The sequence below is a fragment of the Tetranychus urticae genome, chromosome 1, assembly GCF_039701765.1.
Source record: "Tetranychus urticae isolate SD_2017Ah chromosome 1, NJAU_TeUrti_SD_1.0, whole genome shotgun sequence".
Classification (NCBI taxonomy): Eukaryota; Metazoa; Arthropoda; class Arachnida; order Trombidiformes; family Tetranychidae; genus Tetranychus; species Tetranychus urticae.
Genome location: NC_142958.1, coordinates 7,105,526 through 7,125,941, shown reverse-complemented (window position 1 = coordinate 7,125,941; position 20,416 = coordinate 7,105,526). Strand labels below are relative to the sequence as shown.

General features: G+C 32.2%; 4 protein-coding genes across 5 annotated transcripts; 2 read left to right on the top strand and 2 right to left on the bottom strand.

The window, feature by feature from the left end:
* Positions 1 to 1,469: 1,469 nt before the first annotated feature.
* On the bottom strand, positions 1,470 to 3,624 carry Mccc2 (methylcrotonyl-CoA carboxylase subunit 2). The gene is made up of 2 exons (XM_015934866.3): positions 3,450 to 3,624; positions 1,470 to 3,295 (listed from the first exon to the last, which is right to left on the bottom strand). Exons 1-2 carry the CDS (start codon positions 3,567 to 3,569, stop codon positions 1,715 to 1,717), a joined length of 1,701 nt encoding a protein of 566 aa, XP_015790352.2. The 5' UTR covers positions 3,570 to 3,624; the 3' UTR covers positions 1,470 to 1,714.
* Positions 3,625 to 7,101: 3,477 nt separating this feature from the next.
* Positions 7,102 to 11,261, top strand: LOC107367197 (ubiquitin-conjugating enzyme E2-17 kDa). Of its 2 annotated transcripts, XM_089267298.1 has the most exons (3): positions 7,102 to 8,108; positions 9,709 to 9,893; positions 10,223 to 11,261. In XM_089267298.1, the coding sequence occupies exon 3, from the start codon at positions 10,373 to 10,375 to the stop codon at positions 10,814 to 10,816; it is 444 nt and encodes a 147-aa protein (XP_089123424.1). In that variant the 5' UTR covers positions 7,102 to 8,108; positions 9,709 to 9,893; positions 10,223 to 10,372; the 3' UTR covers positions 10,817 to 11,261. The 2 variants fall into 2 exon arrangements, 1 of the variants encoding a protein (XP_089123424.1); XR_016198571.1 differs by lacking the exons at positions 9,709 to 9,893; positions 10,223 to 11,261 and adding an exon at positions 8,277 to 9,561.
* On the bottom strand, positions 11,185 to 15,103 carry LOC107367194 (uncharacterized). The gene is made up of 5 exons (XM_015934872.3): positions 14,733 to 15,103; positions 12,792 to 12,881; positions 12,451 to 12,716; positions 11,954 to 12,346; positions 11,185 to 11,584 (listed from the first exon to the last, which is right to left on the bottom strand). The coding sequence occupies exons 2-5, from the start codon at positions 12,840 to 12,842 to the stop codon at positions 11,551 to 11,553; spliced, it is 744 nt and encodes a 247-aa protein (XP_015790358.2). The 5' UTR covers positions 12,843 to 12,881; positions 14,733 to 15,103; the 3' UTR covers positions 11,185 to 11,550.
* Positions 15,104 to 17,610: 2,507 nt separating this feature from the next.
* Positions 17,611 to 19,056, top strand: LOC107367195 (uncharacterized). The gene has a single exon (XM_015934873.3). It carries the CDS (start codon positions 18,281 to 18,283, stop codon positions 18,857 to 18,859), a length of 579 nt encoding a protein of 192 aa, XP_015790359.1. The 5' UTR covers positions 17,611 to 18,280; the 3' UTR covers positions 18,860 to 19,056.
* Positions 19,057 to 20,416: the final 1,360 nt, after the last annotated feature.

Sequence of the window (20,416 nt, the reverse complement as noted above, 5' to 3'; positions counted from 1 at the left end):
TTCTCTTACTTTTTCTTGAGGTTTCCTCTTTCTTTTCAATTTTATTCTCTTACTTTTTCTCTTTCTTTTCTCTTTCTTTTTGAAACAATTTTATTAAGTTTCTCAATGCGAATCAAGTTAAATTAATTGTTTTTTAAGTTTAATAATGATTTTTTAATCACTTTTACATCATATTTACAATTTTTAATGCACTTTTGGTTAACTTATTCAGTAAAATGAATTTTTGATTGGGAATTCTGAAGCAATTTTACTAAGCAAGAACATAATTCGAACTAATAAATGATAATCCCATTCATATGAGGATTGAATGGATTGAATATATGTCAATTAGCAACTAGTTAATATGAAATAAGGTTTTTATTCAAACTACATAAGATATAATCAACGTATGATTGATGTCTACTATTGAGCTCATTTTTGGGCTTATTCGAAAAACTAAATTATCATATTTACCATACTCAGTTTATCCAGAAAATTACGAAGTACATGATGAAGTTCTTGAAAAATCAAAAACAGTGAGGTTAAATTGTCAATGAAAGATGTTTTATCCGAATTTGATAGCATTCAATACTAATTCTTCATGTTAATCAATTGAATTAATAAATAAATGAAAGTATCAACCACATTATTCATTATTCAATATTCATTGTCAGATTAATTCATATTCAATATTGATACATTGCTTTAAAGTTACTGAAAATGCAATTCATTTTATGTTCAAATATAATAAAAATGCATAAATAATCATTATTAAACCATTAAACAACAAATAAACAATTAATTAAACTTAAGTCTTTTGCAGCAAACTTAGAAAAATTGCTTAAAAAAGTTAGAGAAAAGTAAGAGAAAAGTAAGAGGAAAAGAAAGAGAAAAAATGAAAAAGAAAGTAAAAAGAAAGAGCTCTTACTTCTGGCGCCCCCAATAGAGTCGCTTCTCAACAATTAAAAAATTGTATTGAGAGGAGTCTCTTCTCCTCTACTCTTTGGGTTATACTAACCAAACTAGCCTGTAACCGACGTATCTCTACCTATGATGACATCAATTTTTCATCGTTGGTCACTTTCTTATCGCAATCTATGCTGATTTTGATGAAAAATGGACTCTTAAGTTTCGGTAAGATGTTTCGACTTTTCACATTTTCCCGTCAATAGGTTTTCAAGATTTTTACATATTGTATTGATATTGATTGAACTTCATGAGTGCAAGTGCGAATATTTTATTGCTGAGAGATTATTACGAGACAAGATCACATGTTTAAGAGTTCATAGGTTAATATTTTCAACGTTTGTTATCCCAATAGATCACCATATATTAAACTATTGACATTTTATCTAACATCTTTTTTAATATCACAATAATAACTATTAGTTCGACTATTTATCGTAGTTGGCTCTAAAATATGGATTTTGTCTTCGGCGAAATTGCAACAAAAAGTAAGATTAAATTATTTAATGACTGGTCAAACCACGAAGACGATCTTAAATTCTTTATAATAAAGTTAAAATTTTGAATTCAATGATATTCGAACCTTTTTTGCTAAAGATTTTTAGTCATAATTAAGCAAAATTTAACGAAAAGACAATTTAATGCAACAAAATTATGGCACAAAAGAACGCGTCCAAACAACATTCATAAATAACAATTTAATTTATACACGCATGGATATAATTGTTTCTTGGTAATGATGAATTAATGCCTCTAATTGTTTAACCAATTACATTCTGAAAATACCAAAATCAGTTTTTTCAATAGGAGCATTCGAAGCAGCTTGTAAACAGAGCCCTAAAACTCTTCGTGTATCAACAGGATCAATAACTCCGTCGTCCCAAAGTCGAGCACTTGAATAGTATGGACTGCCCTCTGATTCAAATTTAGATAATATAACATCTTTGATGGCTTTTTCTTTTTCCGGTGTCAATTCTTTACCTTCACGACGCTTCTGATCGGCAGCGATAGTAGCTAAAACATTAGCTGCTTGTTCACCTCCCATTACTGAAATTCTTGAATTGGGCCAAGTGAATAGGAATCTTGGACTATAAGCTCGTCCACACATACCATAGTTTCCAGCACCATAGGACCCTCCAATTAAGACAGTAAACTTAGGAACTTTGGCGCATGAAACGGCAGTTACCAATTTTGCACCATCTTTTGCTATTCCTCCAGATTCAGCCTCTCTACCAACCATAAAGCCGGTAATATTTTGAAGGAACAAAAGTGGAATACCTCGCTTACTGCATAGCTGAATAAAATGAGCTCCTTTTAAAGCTGATTGAGAAAAAAGAACCCCATTATTAGCAACGATTCCAATTTTTTTACCATAAATTCGACCAAATCCAGTAACTAGTGAATCTCCGTAAAGTGCTTTAAATTCATCAAAACGACTTCCATCGACAATCCGAGCAATTACTTCACGTACTTCGAAAGGGCGTTTCAAATTTTCACCAACAATTCCATATAAATCATCTAATGGATATAAAGGCTCCTCAATAGGTCCATCGATGTCTTCATCATAATTACTTGACCAGCCTTTCTTCTTAATATTTAAATTGGAGACAACTTTACGGGCTAATTGGAGAGCATGACGGTCATCTTGAGCAAGATGATCAGAAACTCCGGAAACTTTACAATGCAATGAGGCACCACCTAAATCTTCAGCGGAAATTTCTTCACCTAATGCTGCTTTGACTAAGGGTGGTCCAGCCAGAAAAATAGTTCCTTGTTTATGAACGATTATATTTTCATCAGACATGGCTGGAACATAGGCACCACCAGCGGTACAGCTTCCCATTACAACAGCAATCTGGGGTATACCTAACGCAGACATGTTTGCCTGGTTATAAAAGATCCGTCCAAAGTGATTAACATCTGGAAATATTTCGGCTTGATGAGGTAAATTAGCGCCACCAGAGTCGACTAAATAAATACACGTTAATCTGTTTTCCAAAGCAATTTGCTGAGCCCTCAAGTGTTTCTTAACTGTCTCTGGGTAGTAAGTTCCAGCCTTGACTGTAGCATCATTGGCAGTAATCATGCAATCAATACCATTAATTTTTCCTATTCCAGTTACAATACCAGCTGATGGAACCTCTTCGTCAGGGTAGACTTGATAAGCCGCTAGCGGTGATAGTTCCAAAAATGGCGATCCTGGATCCAGAAGTTCATTGATACGATCACGGACCAATAATTTACCTTTGGATGTGTGTCTAGTCGAGGCTTTTTCTCCACCACCTTGAGATATCTTTTGTAACAATTGTTTTAATCTGGTTGTTGCTCCATTTAACTGTTCATAATTCTCCTGTAAATTTAGTTGTTAGAAAAGCAACAGACCATCAGAATGAGCACAGAGCAATAAATAAATTAAATTGCTATAGAAAACGGTATAAAACATACAATTTACACCAACATAATCTACAAATGGATAAGTTATTTGGAAAAACAAAGAATCTTACCTTGAAAAGATCAGAAGAACGATCAACAGCAGTCTCAATGATAGGTAAATTGTCAGTGTGAATAAATCTCACTCTACCGGTCCATCTCCAAAAAAGTTTGCTGCCAACTTGAGATAACATCACCAAAAATAGTTGATTAAACTTGAATAATAATTTCACCAATGAATTCCAAGAAGAAAATTAGAATAGGTTTTGTAGTCTCCTGAGTTAATCATTAGGAGATGAAAGTTTAGATTAGATGAAAAAGATGATAATGATGAAGGTAGTGTTATTGAGGAAAATCTCTTATCAATCATAACTACTTTGTAATTTATCAATATTCCATCAATTGTAATTAAAGTTAGCCGAGAAAAATTGAAGTGCAAAAAGCATGGAAAGAAAAATCAAAGACAATGATTTGTTAACCGTCTCTTTAACTCACAAGCGGGCTATTCAAGTGTAAAATTGGAAAATTGTTGCATTATTATTTTAATCATTATTGAGCTGTAAATCTTAAACATCAGATTCAATTACACAATTTAATGTCATCTACTATCAGAATTATTGTTTTCAACGATGAAAATAATAAAATGATTTATGCTTAATTTAGGTGTATTACCAAATTGATAATCTACATCATAAGTACAATTATAAACCCATTTTAAAGTTATCGTGTTTACAACGGATTGAATTGGCAGTTTCCATCATGTTATTGATATTAATATCTTGATCACCAAATGGCTTTTCATTCAAGTCTTACCAACTCTCATATACTCTCCACTTATCACCACAAACCCTAAAATCAATGGTCAACCAGGTAAATGTGACTTGTGATTCAACCTCCAACAGTGAGTAGCCATTGTTTTCAAAACATATTGACTAATTGACAACTAATTGTTTTACAGATTAGTCCATTTCAAGGCTATCAACTCTGTTGGTGAGTTACTCCTCTCTTTCCTTGCCAATACAAATCAAATAGAAAGCCCAACTATTAATACAACATTAATACAATAATTTGGTAACAATAACAACCATAAACAAGGTTATTTCAATTTCAATATGATTATGATGATTTTTTACTCCATTTCCGTTCACCTTGGGATATTATTTAGTTTAATAACATTATACTTTTAGATTTTGGTTGGCAAATTTTGCATTCAATAATCAGACTGATTTAAGTTGATCATCATCGTTAAAAATAAAAACCATCAAAATATGAGAGCTGAAAGCTTTATCCGTTCACAGAGTTAACAATGATCCCACCATTATCTAATCATACCTCAAGCTTCCTTATTGTCCTTAATAATCAGTCTAAAACTGTGTATCTAACCATTAACTTAATTCATCAAGATGCATGATACAAATCTTGATGTTTAGCCCAATATTCATCTTTTTAACTTGTCAATCAAACCATAGTTTCAACACCTTAAACACACAATAACAATCATGGGACATTGAGATTCATGAAAAGCCTATTCAAAAAGCTTGATTAGGATCCGAGACTTTACCAGGATGAGATGAAGATAGTTGATGGTAGATATTAATGTGATAAATGTTTAAGGTGTTAGAGATTATTGACTGTTGGACAATGAAATCTCTTTTATCTTTTCGAACTGGACATTTCTTTCAGCATGCAAGACGATTTTATCTTAAATTAGTTTCAAATTGAAATCACCACTTAATTGGTTCAACTGGTCTACGGCTCTGTCCAATAAGGAGAGGAATGAGCAACTTTTGCATTGAGTAATTCACTAATCACTGGAGTCACAACGATATCATGAATCAAACTGGTGAGCGAGTTCATTTTCCGATTACATGTAAATACAAGTTTATACCATTCTAATGGTAAATGATATCAAAATGTGAGCAAAATTAGAAAAATTAGAATAAAAAAATAGTAATTGATGTGATCATCTTTTCGGTGAAAGAGTAATACAAATTGATCCGATTTGTGGCATAATTTAAGTGATTGAAGTCGATGAAAAGGTAGATCACTTGAACCATTGGTAAGAATGAAACTTCTGGACCCATTAAAATCATCATAATGCTTCTTTGGATACAATAAGATGCTTATCCTCAGCGTTAAATGGCCAGGCTTTGCTCGTTTTAGTTGCAGTCCAGTTACATTACAGATTGTAGATTGTAGTTTACTTATTGACAATCCTTCACCCAACTGATAGTTGTTTAGAAATAAATGTTTACATGTGAACCGGGAATGAAAGCAAATTAAAATATTTCCTATCTGATAATTCACTGGATAAAGTTAACGATGACGCCTCTTGTTAGTAACAATTTGATATTCAGCTAGGGCCAAACTGAAATACAGTTAACTTGATCCATTGCTGTGGGACCATCAGTCAACCACCGAAACAAGGTTATCCTTTGAACAAACAGTAACATTGTTTTACTTTAACATTTGCCATTACAAGTACTTATGACCGCAGTTGAGTATTGATCTGAAAGAAAAAACAAAATCACAATTAGACAAAACATGTTTCATAAAGTGTTACTCGAATATACCGGCTAAGTCTTCACCAAGACATTTGATCTGTTGATATTCAGATTTTGAACAAATTTTTTTCCACCATCTCTTCACGTGTTTTATTAACTATTGTTTTGCTGCATTGAAAATGGCAGTTCCAAAGGAAACTGGATTATCTAATCAACCAGCCCTCATGTATTGTGTCGGAATCTTGTGAATTCTTTGGATCCCATCAGCATCTAATTACACCTTAAGCTTCCTTATTGTCCTTAATAGTCAATCTAAAACTGTGTATCTAACCATTAACTTAATTCATCAAGATGCATGATACAAATCTTGATGTTTAGCCTAATATTTATCTTTTTTAACTTGTCAATCAAACCATAGTTTCAACACCTTAAACACACAATAACAATCATGTTAGGTGACATTGAGATTGAAGAAAAGTCTATTCAAAAAGCTGGTTAATCTGATTGATTGAAAGGTTTAGGCTTTTAGGTTTACTCTGATCAAAATATTGAGTAACATTTGCGTGATTTATAAACTTAATTTCAATCCAAATTAACCATAACCAAGAGGAAATAGGAAATTTCAATTAATCTCATAAATGATTTAACCCTGTAATTTAGCTGTTACAATTTTGCAATGAGTCGAGCAGCTTCAACAACATGTAAAAACCTTACAATCAAATCATCAGTTTAATCATGCGTTTAATTGTTTAAATGAGCACATCTTTTTTTCCCAGAATCAACCTAATCCCTTACCAAAGCTATGAAAATATTGAACACCTTTTTTTACCAAGATAATTTCAATTTACAAAGTAATTCATCAATTGATAATAAGTGATAATCTTCAATAGTTACTCAAATCGTTGAAATAAGGTGTAAGTTTGATTGTAATCCGACAACGTCCAAGGCTCCAAGTCAATCGAGTTCAAAAATTGATACTACATGTTACAGTTGATTATGGATGTAATCACAGATCACTATCAATAACATAATACTTTATCATCAACACATACAATTAATCTATTAAACATTCGTCATCAATAAATGCACACAATTAGATGAGTGGAGAGTGAGTGAGTTGGTAGATATTAAAAGACTCATAGAGAGGGAGGAAGAGTGAGAGAGAGAGGAAAAAAGTGAGAGAGTTAAAATGTGAGTGGAAAAGAGTTAGTTTAGTTTCAATTCAATTACACATAGACTCATCATTATCAACTGCAACACCAACCTCTTTTTTATTTTTTGTATTCCTAGTCTTGATTATCTTACAAAATAATGATCTCTTCACCAATGAAACTTTGTACTCAGTGTTGCTGTTAGCAGTCGTTAATAAAGTGTACTCAGTGTCAAGAAGAGCAGATAGTTTTCAGCTTTCCTCTGGTCCCGTTTTTTGCCATGTATTGAACGTGTAAACAAATTAATCAACCAGAAACGAATCATCTGTAAAGACAATTTTATCCTTTCTTCTAGTGTTTTTACTTCAAGTGCCTCTGTTAACTCGTTTGTGATTCTTCATTGATAATCATCAAGTGTGATCACTTATTATTCCAGAATCATCATGTCAAATAATGGATTTAAAAGTGTCCTTGCCTTTGAACAAGCAGTTGATCGCAGATTACCAACTCATTACAGCTCCTATCACATTGGACGTCTTCTGTTGATTACTGGTAGTGTCACTTTATTGTCTGGTTTATTGTTGAAATTTATCTTCTATGAAGATCGTGTTGGTCCCATTTTTATCGTAACTTTAATCATTTGTGGCCTAGGTGTTGCACTCTTTTTATTAGGCGCTGCCCTTATTATTCTAGCAGCTCGTAAATCGACTCAAGCCCAAGATGAGTTTGCCAAACAAGCGGGTCTAAATCAACCATCCAATTATCAACACAACCTGTCAAATGGATATAGCACCAATAATAACAACATTAGTACTGATTCAAATCACAATAATATTAATGCTAATAATAATAACAATATTGGTAATAATTTTGCCAACAATGTAGGAAATACAACAAGAGTAAATATACCCTTGGGCCGCTCAATCAGTCAAACATTGGACAATAATATTAGCAATATGATAAACCTTCAATCAGCCACTTTACCATCAACGTTGGAGCGAGTTGATCCCAATTTACCGAGACATTGAAAAAAGAAGGTAGCAATACGAAAATGATGATGATTCGCTATTTGTTCAAGGTAACAATTATCAAGATTTTGTTCCTCTTTTCACTTTATCTCTACTCATGTTGATCATGTTGTGACTGATGACGATCAGCAATGAACAGATAAACAAAAAGTAGCAATAACAGCAGCAATTGACAAGTATCGTTATTGTTAATACAATAAAAGCGCTCTTTTTCTTAGTTAATTATATTGGGTACCAGAATAAGTGTTATTTGTCTTGATAAGGTGTTTAATAAGGTGAACTGTACTCCCCATAGAGTAAGCTGAAGGTAATCCAATACCTCGAAGTAACCAGATAGTCCATTTTATTGCGATTAAAGATAAAATAAGTAATTTGTCTGAAGTAAAATTCCACACTGAAGCCATGAAAAATTGTAAATTGGTTGAGATCTGTTCAATGAGGTAGACAACTTTTTGAACAAATGTTGATTCAACTCCATTTACCTGGGCCATACTTTACCAAAAAAGTCAAAAGACAGTCAGCAATAATAACGACGCTAAAAAGCCAGTAAAAAAGGCCAAATCAATGCCTTAGTCCAACCACAAAACAAAAGAGCAAAACAAAGGAAAAATTGGTTACTCTGTCAGAAGGAAATCATTCTTGCCACTTTGAAAATATAATCCATGGGAAAATGAAGAAACCATTGAACACAAAACAAAGATTGTATAGTATTAATTACTTTACTTGGGATACTGAATTTATCCTGAGTTTAGGTGATGGTTTAATTGTTTCAAAATCTTACCAATCTAAGCATGTTATGTGAAAAACAAAGAGGGTAAAGAGTTGAACTATGACTTATGTTTAATGGCGACTTGCCTCTCTTTATCAAGACTAAACATGCACATTGTGGCGCCTTTTGCTTTCATTGTGACAAAGATTCATCATTTGTAATTATAGTTATAATTGTTATTGTTAATTGTTTATACTCAATTTTGTTTTTGAACGTTTTTCCTTTTAACATTTATTTTGTACCGACTTTGACCTTTTTCAATGTAAAACGACTGCAATGAACACTCCTCAACTGTAACAACATAGACGTTTTATTGTGCTGTTTGTTCAAGAAAATTAGGTTAAATAAGAACGTTATTTCACTAATTAAACAAATTTGTATTGTGATTCAACTAATATTTGCTGTAAAGTAAAAAAATAATTGGAGTCACAATGAGAGGTTGATTAGTTCAAAATTTATGTTTGACTTTTTTTCACTACAACTGTTAATAATTTATACAGTTAAATATCTCGAAAGTTTCATCTCTTATATTTAAAAAAGAAAGAGCTTGTCCTGGAAAATATCTGTTTCTATCTGAGCGTCATCTACCGGTTTATACACCCATTTTTATAATTTTTAAAAGTTGCGATTATTTTTTTATTTCCCGTTTTACCAAATATCTGAATTTAAAATAATGTAAAGAAATGTAAAGTACAGTGATTACACTTATTAAACGATTGTTTCAATGATTAAAACATTTTATTTACCCAAAAATATAAAAGATATAAGAAAGGGGAAGGAAAAAATCGATGAGAAAGAAAAGAAAGTGAAGAAATATACAAGACTCTAAAAACTGGTAAAGGTTTGGTTCTCTTTGTTTTCATCTGTTTTCATTTTTACAGTTTCAATTAAATTAAGCTGTCGATTTAATTGCTGGCGATTGGGATTCTTGACATCTATAGGCATCTACAAATTTAATCATCATTCTCGACTACACCACTAACAACCGCTTCTAATCATAAAATAACACCAGAGTGTATAATTATTATAAGGTTTTACCAATTGAGAAGCTTTTACAACATTTATGGTGAGTTAACGGAATTATAATTGATATTATTAACCCATTGAAAGACTACTCCTAGTAATTCAAAATGTCACCCTATTGTGTTGCTCCATTTCATCTTCATTCTTACTTAACAACATATTAATTAACCTCAACCTTGTACCAATCTTTCCAACTTACCACTCTGTAATATGTATTGTATGTGCGTGTACACAAAAATGGTTTACACAACAATGATATTACCTGATTCTCATAAACCTCTATTGGTTTGATTGATGTTCCTGATTTAATCCTATTTTTCTTGACTTATTAAGATGTACTAATTTGATTTTTCTATTTTTTTCTCTATCCAGATCTCTTTTTATTTACCTTGTGATTAACCATCATTTTAAAGCAAATTGAATTCATCGGGCAATTCAAAGACAATCGGATATTCACTGGAATAAATTTTCAACTCTTTATCACGGAACTTGTTACCTGTTATACAGTAAATAAGCAAGAAGATGGCTCTTAAAAGAATTAAAAAAGAGCTTGAAGACTTGAAAAGAGATCCACCAGCTCAGTGCTCAGCTGGGCCTATTGGAGATGATTTATTTCATTGGCAAGCGACTATCATGGGTCCATCCGATAGTCCGTACCAGGGTGGCATTTTTTACTTGACAATCCACTTTCCTACCGAGTATCCATTCAAGCCACCAAAAATATCCTTTACCACAAGAATTTACCATCCAAATATAAATAGCAATGGAAGTATTTGTTTGGATATCCTCCGATCTCAATGGTCACCAGCCTTAACAATATCCAAGGTTCTTCTTTCCATCTGTTCTCTCCTTTGTGATCCCAATCCGGACGATCCTTTGGTACCAGAGATTGCTCGTCTTTATAAAAATGACCCGGAAAAATACTGTGAAATGGGACGAGGTTGGACTCGTAAATATGCCATGTGAATAATCTGGAAGTACTCATATTAAATTTGCCCCTGGCTAGTACCTATTAAAACTGCAGGAGGGAAAGCTTTGAATCAGAGATCAATTAATAGCTTTTATCTGACCATTTTTGCTAATTAATTTTAATTTTCCATCAATTGCTTGTATCTAATACTACTACACCTTCATCCATCCAATTCAGTGTGGCAACAGTATTATTCACTGCTCGTAAAATCTTGCTACGCACATCTAAAAAAACCATTTCATTTACCACATTTATGTCCTACAAGCTTTTTTGTATAATTATTGTGATTCTAATTTTGTGTGTGATCAGTCTTGCTGATATTTACTGAGGAAAGATCATCAATTCAACTAACAATGCGGACTGATTTAGTTCAAATTTATGTTTGACTTTTTAATTGTAAATGTTTCTACATTATATTTGTTTTTTTGTTTAAAAAAATAATGTAAACTTGAATTTTATTCGTGTTTTGTACGGAGGTAATAGCTGAGTGAACATAGGAAATGATGATTAAATGAATGATGATGACAATTGGCTTTATATCACAATGTATCTGGTGTCAAGGAGAAGTTGTACCTTTTCAATGGGAAATTCAACTGCTTTGGAATGAACAATTCACACATATCTCTTATCACCTTTTATGTTCAAATTTATTGTCATCACATAATTTTGAAACGACAATTCAGAACTTTTAGGTTAATATAACAAATGTAATTTCTCATTGGATTGTCATTCATTCAGATTTGGTGTTTTCCTTTTTCTCATCACTGGAAAGAAAGAAGTGACAGTATCTTAATAAGTCTGTTTAAAAACGTTACAACATTAAAGATTGAAACAACAATTAAAGGTAAGCAACAGCATTTAAATTATAATTTTAATGATCTTGAGATGCTTTCAAATCTGTTAAATTATGAATTGAGCGTGAAATAATGATATAAAAAAAGGAATCGCAAGATCATTAAAATAAATAAAATAGCAAGACAATAAAGCAATTTGTTTAAAATATTTCTTATTTGGAAAGCACAAGAAAACAATAATAAATTGGAAGCAACAATTTGAACAAAAAAAGACATACGATTTAAATTGTAAGCATTTACAATGAAAGCATTGAATGAAATAAAAAAAATATCTCTTACGGACTAAAAATTGGATACAATGTAGTGTAACTAGATTTACGGCTAAAACTGGAAGGGTGAAGAGATGATGAGAATGGTGATGAAGCTGAAGCCATTAAACCAAGAGATGATAAACTGGATAAACCTGGGAAGCTAGACAGTCCACTGGATGAACCAAATAAACCAGGAGAACCAAAGGAACCAGAAGATAAACCAGGAGAAATGGAAGGTGTCATGAAAGAAGAGCTCATCATTGAACCAGGCATCATAGCGGACGATGAAAATGGACTCATCATTGAATTAATCATTGAGCCCATTGGAAGCATTCCACCCATTCCACCCATTCCGCTCATTCCACTCATAGCACCCATTCCCATAGGATTTGGCATTCCCATTGGACTTTTGTCGTAAAAACTAGATGAAAAAAGGAAAACGAAAAAAGTCAACTTTAAACTCTAATCTTTTATGGGTAAAAAAATGAAAGTCAAAGTGAAAATCAAGCAAATTTCCAGGCTCACCTCATGGGTCCTCCAGTCATCATTGGACCTCCCATGCCACCCATTCCACCCATTCCGTTCATTGCGCTCATTCCTCCCATTCCGCCCATCATGCTGCCCATCAATGGATTCATTCCCATTGGGTTCATTCCCATCATTCCCATCCATGGCATCTGCATCGGCATTCCCATGCCCATGGAACCCCAAGGACCCATCGCATTCTGATTGGTGCCAGTGTTGGTTTTGGTATTTGATTCTTCCTTTTTCTTACACTCGCCCAAATCAATCTGTACAAAGAGTTAATAATTTTAAAATTGAAATAAAAACATTACTAAACAAGAAAAATAAAAATGTAAACTTACCATTTGAAGAGCGGCTAAAATTACCATTATAATGCTAACCCATGAATCCATTTTGATGGCTTTGTTTTTAAATTGTTAATACTGAATAAACTGTTGGAGGGAAAATGGATGAATTAAAAAATTAAACTCAATTATCATGATAAGGTCCAGAAAAGTTTATGAGAAAGGTAAAAATGATTGTTTATTATACATTATAAGATGATGTCTTTGAAAAAGAAGAGTTTACTTGATTGCTCGATGAAATGTGAAACAGTTTTCTCTCAATTTTTCAACATCATTGGAGCATTTAAATCGAAACAATTAAAATTAAAAATGATTAGTTGATAATTAATGGGAAAATTAAAGACTTGTAAGCCAGAATGATGAGCATAATTAAATGGTAGCAATGATTAACACTTGATTGGGTTAAAATTAATTTAGGTTACACGCGACCTTTTCTTGCTTTGAAGACCCAAAGTTTAATTGCAGGTAAAAATACGTTTATTAAGCTTGAATTGGCTTTAAATCAAAAAGCTTGATTAAAATAAAGATTTCTTTTCTCTAAATTAACATTACTAATAATCAACTTCAATCGCTTGGACTTGGCCTTTTCAAAGATGAAAATGCCCTGAAAAAAACAGTGAAACTCAACATTGAATCAAAGTGAAAAGAAATATTGGAATTTTAAATTTGATTTGAAGTTGTGATCAAATTGCTGACAGTAATGATTATTTTCACTTAACATTCACTGACCATGTAATTAGCTGTAATCAGTTTCATTAAAATCACTAGCTTTGTTGTCTTTTCATTTGTTTACAAATAATTTGAAGGGAGATGAAGATGACAAAGATGAAATCACTGAGTCGAGGTGGGAATGAATGGATGATAGGAATAGAAAGAGAGAGGAAAAAGCTCTTTACATGCAATGAAATGGTCTAAAAATACGACTTGAATGCACCGAACCATTGATAGTTCAATGAATTTGTAAGTTTTTTAACCTTTTATTGGTTAAAACGAAAGTAAAATTTAAACTTTCACAATTTCGTGGACTCTACAATCACCATAATTATGATAATCATGCTCGCAATCATCAGCAGCACTGAACATCATCACTTTAATTATGGTAATGAGGGAAATTCAGAGTCCGATTGTATCAACTTAGCAACTAATTTGCGGTTTCAATTGAAACAAATGGACAAGGATAATTTCAAGAGTAATTAAAGGTATTGTTTAGCTTCTAATGGTCAGCTATTAAAAAGAATCACGAAATAAAGTAACCTTAATTGTCCGCAATTTAGAAGACCAGATTAAGATCTATTTCACATGAAAAGCTTGATATAATGCAGCAATGATCAATGGTTGCTTTGCTGTGGTTAACTTCAATGTAACCCAAAGGTTTTACCGGTTAACTCGTTGCATCTAAATTCAATTGTTGCAATCAAAATGATTAACCAATTCCTGGAAACATTTAGATATCAAAGTTGATGGAAAAAAACTGAAAAATTATTCTGATCAACACTCTGAGTGCTTGGGTTCTGATTAACATCATTGGTATTTGCCGTTTTGCTGGTAATCAGCTGATATGATATTAGCAATAATTGTTTAAGTCTGTCGATTAAGATAACCATGATTCATGAATTATGATCATAACTCTAACACGGTTTGAATAACAATTATTTCTTTCTATCTAGAATTATTGAGCTAAATTTATAAAATGATAAGACAGTGATTCATGGACACTCCTCAGGTATTGTTATAGATGATCCTGATTTGCCACAAAATCACCAATCACATTATTTCATTTGTAAACTGTAACCATTGAGTCAGAATTAAATCAATATTTTTTACTTCTTACAAGTCATTTGAGATAATTTCAAATTTTAGAGAAAAGGATTCCATGTAAATAGGCAACTTGACAGTAATTGATGAAGGTTTGCAAGGTTCAGGGAACAAAAGACTTACCTTATTGAGTCAGGTTTGATCCTTAGAAAGGCAGAAGATAATGAATCAGAAGATATCCGTTTATGAAACAAATTTCAATGTCTGTATTGAAAAGAAGACACTTTTAAATGAAAATTGGGTAAAAGTATTGGGTGGTTTGAATCAATCGGTGTTAAACAATCAACTGTTTTCACTGAATTTATAAAATGTGATGTTAGCCTGTTGAGTTAATTTGGCTTCTTATGGGTTAAACCATCATTTGAACGGCTTGATATATGATTAAGAGGCAATAAGGACTGAGTAAGAGGTGGTCTTAAGATGGAAATAGAAAGAGAGGAAATCCTTCCTTTCTGTTTTCGCCAACATTTTTCGCTTCTTCTTCTTCTTCTTTATTTTAATAATCATACATTCAATTTTATTTTGTGAACCAAATGAATCTTTTCCCTTTATGCTTGGTCGATCTAGATGGATTGTTATTATTATGATTGTCATCACGGTTATTAATATTTACCATCTAAATAAGTGCTATTAAAGTTTAATCACTCAATCAATCTTCATCACTAAATTTACCTTTCATTGTGATCAAGTAGTTTTGTTTATAATTATAACGTTTTCAATTTGAAAATAAAATGTCACCTTTTTTCTTGTTCTCAACACTTTCTCTTCAATTAATATCAACTCAAACCTTATATTATCAGCTTTATATCTTAATTTAATTATAATTTACTCATAAAATTATTTTTCACCGCTAAAAAATGGACAATTATAATTCAACGTTCAATACTCTCGGCTAATTAATTACATTTTCATCAAGAAATAATTTAATTTAAATATTGCGCCACAAAAATCAACCAGCCATTAGCGGGTTACTTTCAATGTTTACATCAAGTTGTATGCTTCTGATTGTCTAGTTGAATTGAACATTGATTATCTAGATTTTAAAATATTGTTATATTGATTTGTTTCTTTATTGACATTTTATTTTCTCATTCGCAGATCGTTTGGTTGTAATCCAGTTGTCACAGGTTGTTGATTGTTTGTCCGGCCATTTCAATTGAAACCATTTCATATACTTTCAAAATAAGTGAATATTTGAATGTGAATGGATGGCATAATTTAAATGGTGAAACGTGATTCGATTTCAACTGAAGATAACCAACATTGATTATTGTAGACGAGATTTGTTCATCATCATCATGCTTCATCACTTAACATATTAACTTGGAGTCAAAAGGATCTTATCAACTGGAAAGCTTTTATCATCGCCAACATTGTAACCAGTTAGTTAAAAGGACGTAAAGCAAATCAAGTTAAATAAGTCAATTATCTACAATACAAACACGAGCTGAAGATGAGCAACCATTTTGTTTATTAAAAGCCTGAAATGGATATCAATTAAGAATTTGTTGATACATTTTGGGTGCCTTCAAAATCTTCATCAATCATCATGAAAATAAGAAGCAGTTTAAAACACTTAATATTACAAGGCAATTTAACGAACAATGTTTCTACCATGACTCAATCATAACATATATTACAATTTTTGTATTTCTCAGTTCTTCAGCATACAACAGACTGTTTAAATTGTCTAGCTAATCATTACGCAGCTGATTTAATCTAAATTTAGTCATCATGAAGACAAAATCATCATTGGTAGTTGGTCCATAATTTAAGCCTATCACTCACTTTCACTGCTAATCAATCAGAATGGACTTGACTCTGAATTTTGAGGTTTTGAACAGTGAACTATTCCATTTTAATTGATTGATATATTAGTTAAAAATTTAGGGTTATCAACCCAATGAGGTAAACCAATTGTTTCTTGATTGTTACGTGACACTTTGTTTTTTACCTTTTCATGGTTTGTTTTTAACTTACCAGATAAATAACGTTTTCCGATTGATACACAAAGTATTGATAAAACACAATTTATAAATTTTCTGGTTAACAAGCATGTAAATTGATCTGTCCAAGTTAAACGCACAAAGGTTTGGACTACTTGATGAAACTATTATAATAATGTGATGTGCATCATTAAGGATACTAAAGTATGACCGGTAAAGTTTTGGACAAATCATTCAAAAATATATTTTAACAGTTAGACTAAACTCAAAGGCACTATTTAGGTGTTAAAATAAAGGTGTAAGAATATGTTGCACAAAAATGAGTCAATTCTGATAAATATTATGAAGTTATGGCCCTAAACAGACAAGAACATCAAACTCTGATTTCTTGTTTTTTAGTTTAATAGTCTTCTCCTCAATTCATAAATCAAAATCAATTCAATCAGTTTTCATAAAATCTCGTTTTGAAGGAATTTTTTTTAACAATTTTGATGCTTTTGGTCCTCTTGCGATTCTTTAAAACTCTGATACAAAAACTTCTATTTTCCCTGACGAGAAATAAGATTTTGAAACTCTTTTCTATTCATGGCCATAAGTTCAGTATTTTTATCAGAATTTGTGAGTAATTTGTCCAAAATTCTCAGACCAAACAAAAGCTCTGAAAATATTGTCTCCAATGCTTAATGGAAAAGTATTGAAAGATATTAAAAATTTTAGCCTCGAAATAAAAAGATGATCATAAGCTAGTTTCATAGCTTATTTTTGAAGATTAATTAGACGCCATTTCAATGTCGTATCTTGTTTTCATTATGAGATACTCATTATCCAGTTATTGAAAACTTGAACTTTATTTTTGCCTCTATTTTTTCAATGTTAATCGTCTAAAATTTGACACTTTTAATTCAGAAACTTCTATTCAAATTAACGTGTCAAAGTGAATTATCTATTTGTAATTGTACTCGAACCCTTAAAAAAAACAGTAAAATCGTCGTAATTCATAATTGCTATGAATTTTGCCAATACTTTTGCTCAAAGCTTTATCTTTTGCGATTGTTGATATAAATAAGTTGCAATAATCCAATAGCGATCAAATCGAGAGTCAGTCAAGCTGATCGGTGAAACAGTTATGAAAAGTGTCCAATCAATTTGAACGTAAGTAATTGTTGGTGCAAAAGGTGTCCCACTAATCATTCATTATGTAATATCGTTTAACCTTCATCCAATCCTGGTCTTAAGCTTATTGATTGATTTTTATCCTTACGAATTTATTTACGTGATTTCCGTTTGGTTATTTTTTTAACAAAAATGATTGCTTATGCTAATAGATAAGGTACAATAATAACGTCTAATATACACAAAAATTAATATCCACGCCTTTGATACCTAACCTAAGTTGAACTGAAAATTGTCACAAAGTGAAACCCAAAATTGATCAGATAATCGTAATAACTTCAAAACAAATAGAGTTAGTAAAGGTAAGGTAAACTCCTTTGAAACACGTGTATAACCGCCCAAAGTGGAAAGACAAATTGTGGTGGAAAAACGGATAAAAACAGGAAAAGTCGGGTTAACTGTCATCAGTCAGCATCCGTTAGGTGAACAACAAGGATTTACCGTTTCCGAAGTGAAAGTTGAATTTGTAAACTTATTTTCAGTTCATTTATTTATTGTAAACCATTCGTGTTTCCATCGACAGTCAACCAACTAAGCCAATCACCAAGAGCCATGTCACAGTTATCAATTGTCATTTTATTGTGTTGTCTCGCTGTTCAAACTTTCGCCTATTTTGACCACGGTTATGGACATGGTCATGGAGGTGGAGGTGCTTCCAAAGTTTTCCAAAAACAAGATGGCAAAGGGAATTACGCTTTTGGTTACAACGTTCTTGATCCTAAAGGCGCTTCAAACTATCGTGAGGAATCAGGTGATGCTTGGGGTAACAAGGCTGGCTCCTATGGGTTAAAGGATAAAGATGGACGTCTCCGAATTGTTCACTATGTTGCTGACAAGAATGGTTTCCGTGTCAAGATTGATTCCAATGAGCCTGGTGTTGCCAGTGTTGACTCAGCACACGCCAAATTCAATGGTCCTGATCACCATGGGTCAAAAGTAGCTCACGTAGTTCACCACCAAAAGCCTTACCATAACAAACACCACGAATCTCACTATGATGACCATTCATCCATTCCAGCGGTTCCCGCTTTACCTGCCATTCCACATGTTGACCAGCCAATCCATCCAAGGAAAGAAAAATCAGACGATTTCGAAGTAGATATTCCTGCTTTAGGTGATATCCTTAACTAAACTCACACTCTAACCTTCTGGATGTATAGTTGACCCTCTCTTATGTCACTAGGTGGCATTACCTCTATATATTGATATTGATTCATGTTTGATATTTATATTTATATTAATATATTGCAAACATTTATATTGTATTTAACTAACATTGCATTGTTAATATTGATAGTTGACAATAAAAATCGAATTGTCCTTTGAAATTAATGTTCTCATAAGGAATCAAAATCCCGTTTTGTTCAAATACATTTTTGTCTACAGTGTTCATTCAAAGGAAGAGTTAAATGTAACAAACATTAGGAACGCGTTCATTTGGTGCAATCGTTGGTTCACAATTGATGGTTGAATTTATTGATTAGACTTCAAGAAAGTGTTGCAACAATTGGATATCTCGTTGATTGGATCGCAATTATCGTGAAATTGTGAAAAAAAAGATTCCCGGGTTCGCCTTGTTTACCCACAATAACGTGACAATGTTGAGAGGTTGTCACACATGTTTATGTTGAATCTTGCAGTGAACACACAATAACATCAATTATAACAGTGTTTATCAATCGCGTTCAATTAGTTTGATAATTAATATACAATTTGTTTATCATTATTCAATGATTAAGAGTGACTTTTGGTTTCTTTTTTCACTTGGATAAGGCGAAGTTTCAAAGCTTTACAAATGTAAGTGTTTAATGTCAATCATTTTCTGCTCTTGATGCATTCATTTTTTTGCAAGATAAAAGCGTAATCACGGTTAAATCACTAACCGTGGTTACACTAGATCAGACTTATTTTGGCCATTTAACTTTACAGTCAATTTAATCACGTTGAATGATGATGACGTTGATAACTGGTTTGAATTAGACTCCGGTTAAAGATCAGTAACTCCAATGTAATTTATAATTGAGGTGTAACATTGATAACATTGAAGATCATTTTCACTGGTTTTCAAACATGACTCACCACTAATGAGTCAATGAATTTGCATGATTAAAACATTTACAAGAACGTAAAAAATATTTCCAATTCTTGTTCAAACCCTTTAAGGCTTGCCAAATGAAACAGCAACCATTGAATGTAAAGAAATATTCAATTGAAAGTACATTTGGAGTAACCTTTGATTCCCGTTTCTGTCTTCATTATTACCATTTAGTTAATTGCAAAAATGGTTAGTAACTGAATGAAAATTCAAAATAAGTGCAATTGATTGAAATGGAAACCTTAGATTGACCAAAAAGTTAAACATCAACCAATGAGTGCAACTGTCTATGCGTCTCATGATAGTGTTTGGTTATTAAGATGATTGTTTCGATGATTGCTGAGGTAAGGGGGAACTCAGGGGAACACAGAACTGGGAACTGATTTTGATTATGATAAAGATGAGAATGAAGATGAGGATAACTGGATGAGGGTCGTTCCTTACGAATCGCTCTTTCAACCAATTGTAATTTTCCCTTTTCCCGCTATTCAACCTCAGCCTACGTCTTTTCCTCCTTTTAGTTCTGGGTTGCAACCAGTTACCAATATTATAATTAGTACTCAGCAATCAAGGCTTTATTTATAATTACATCT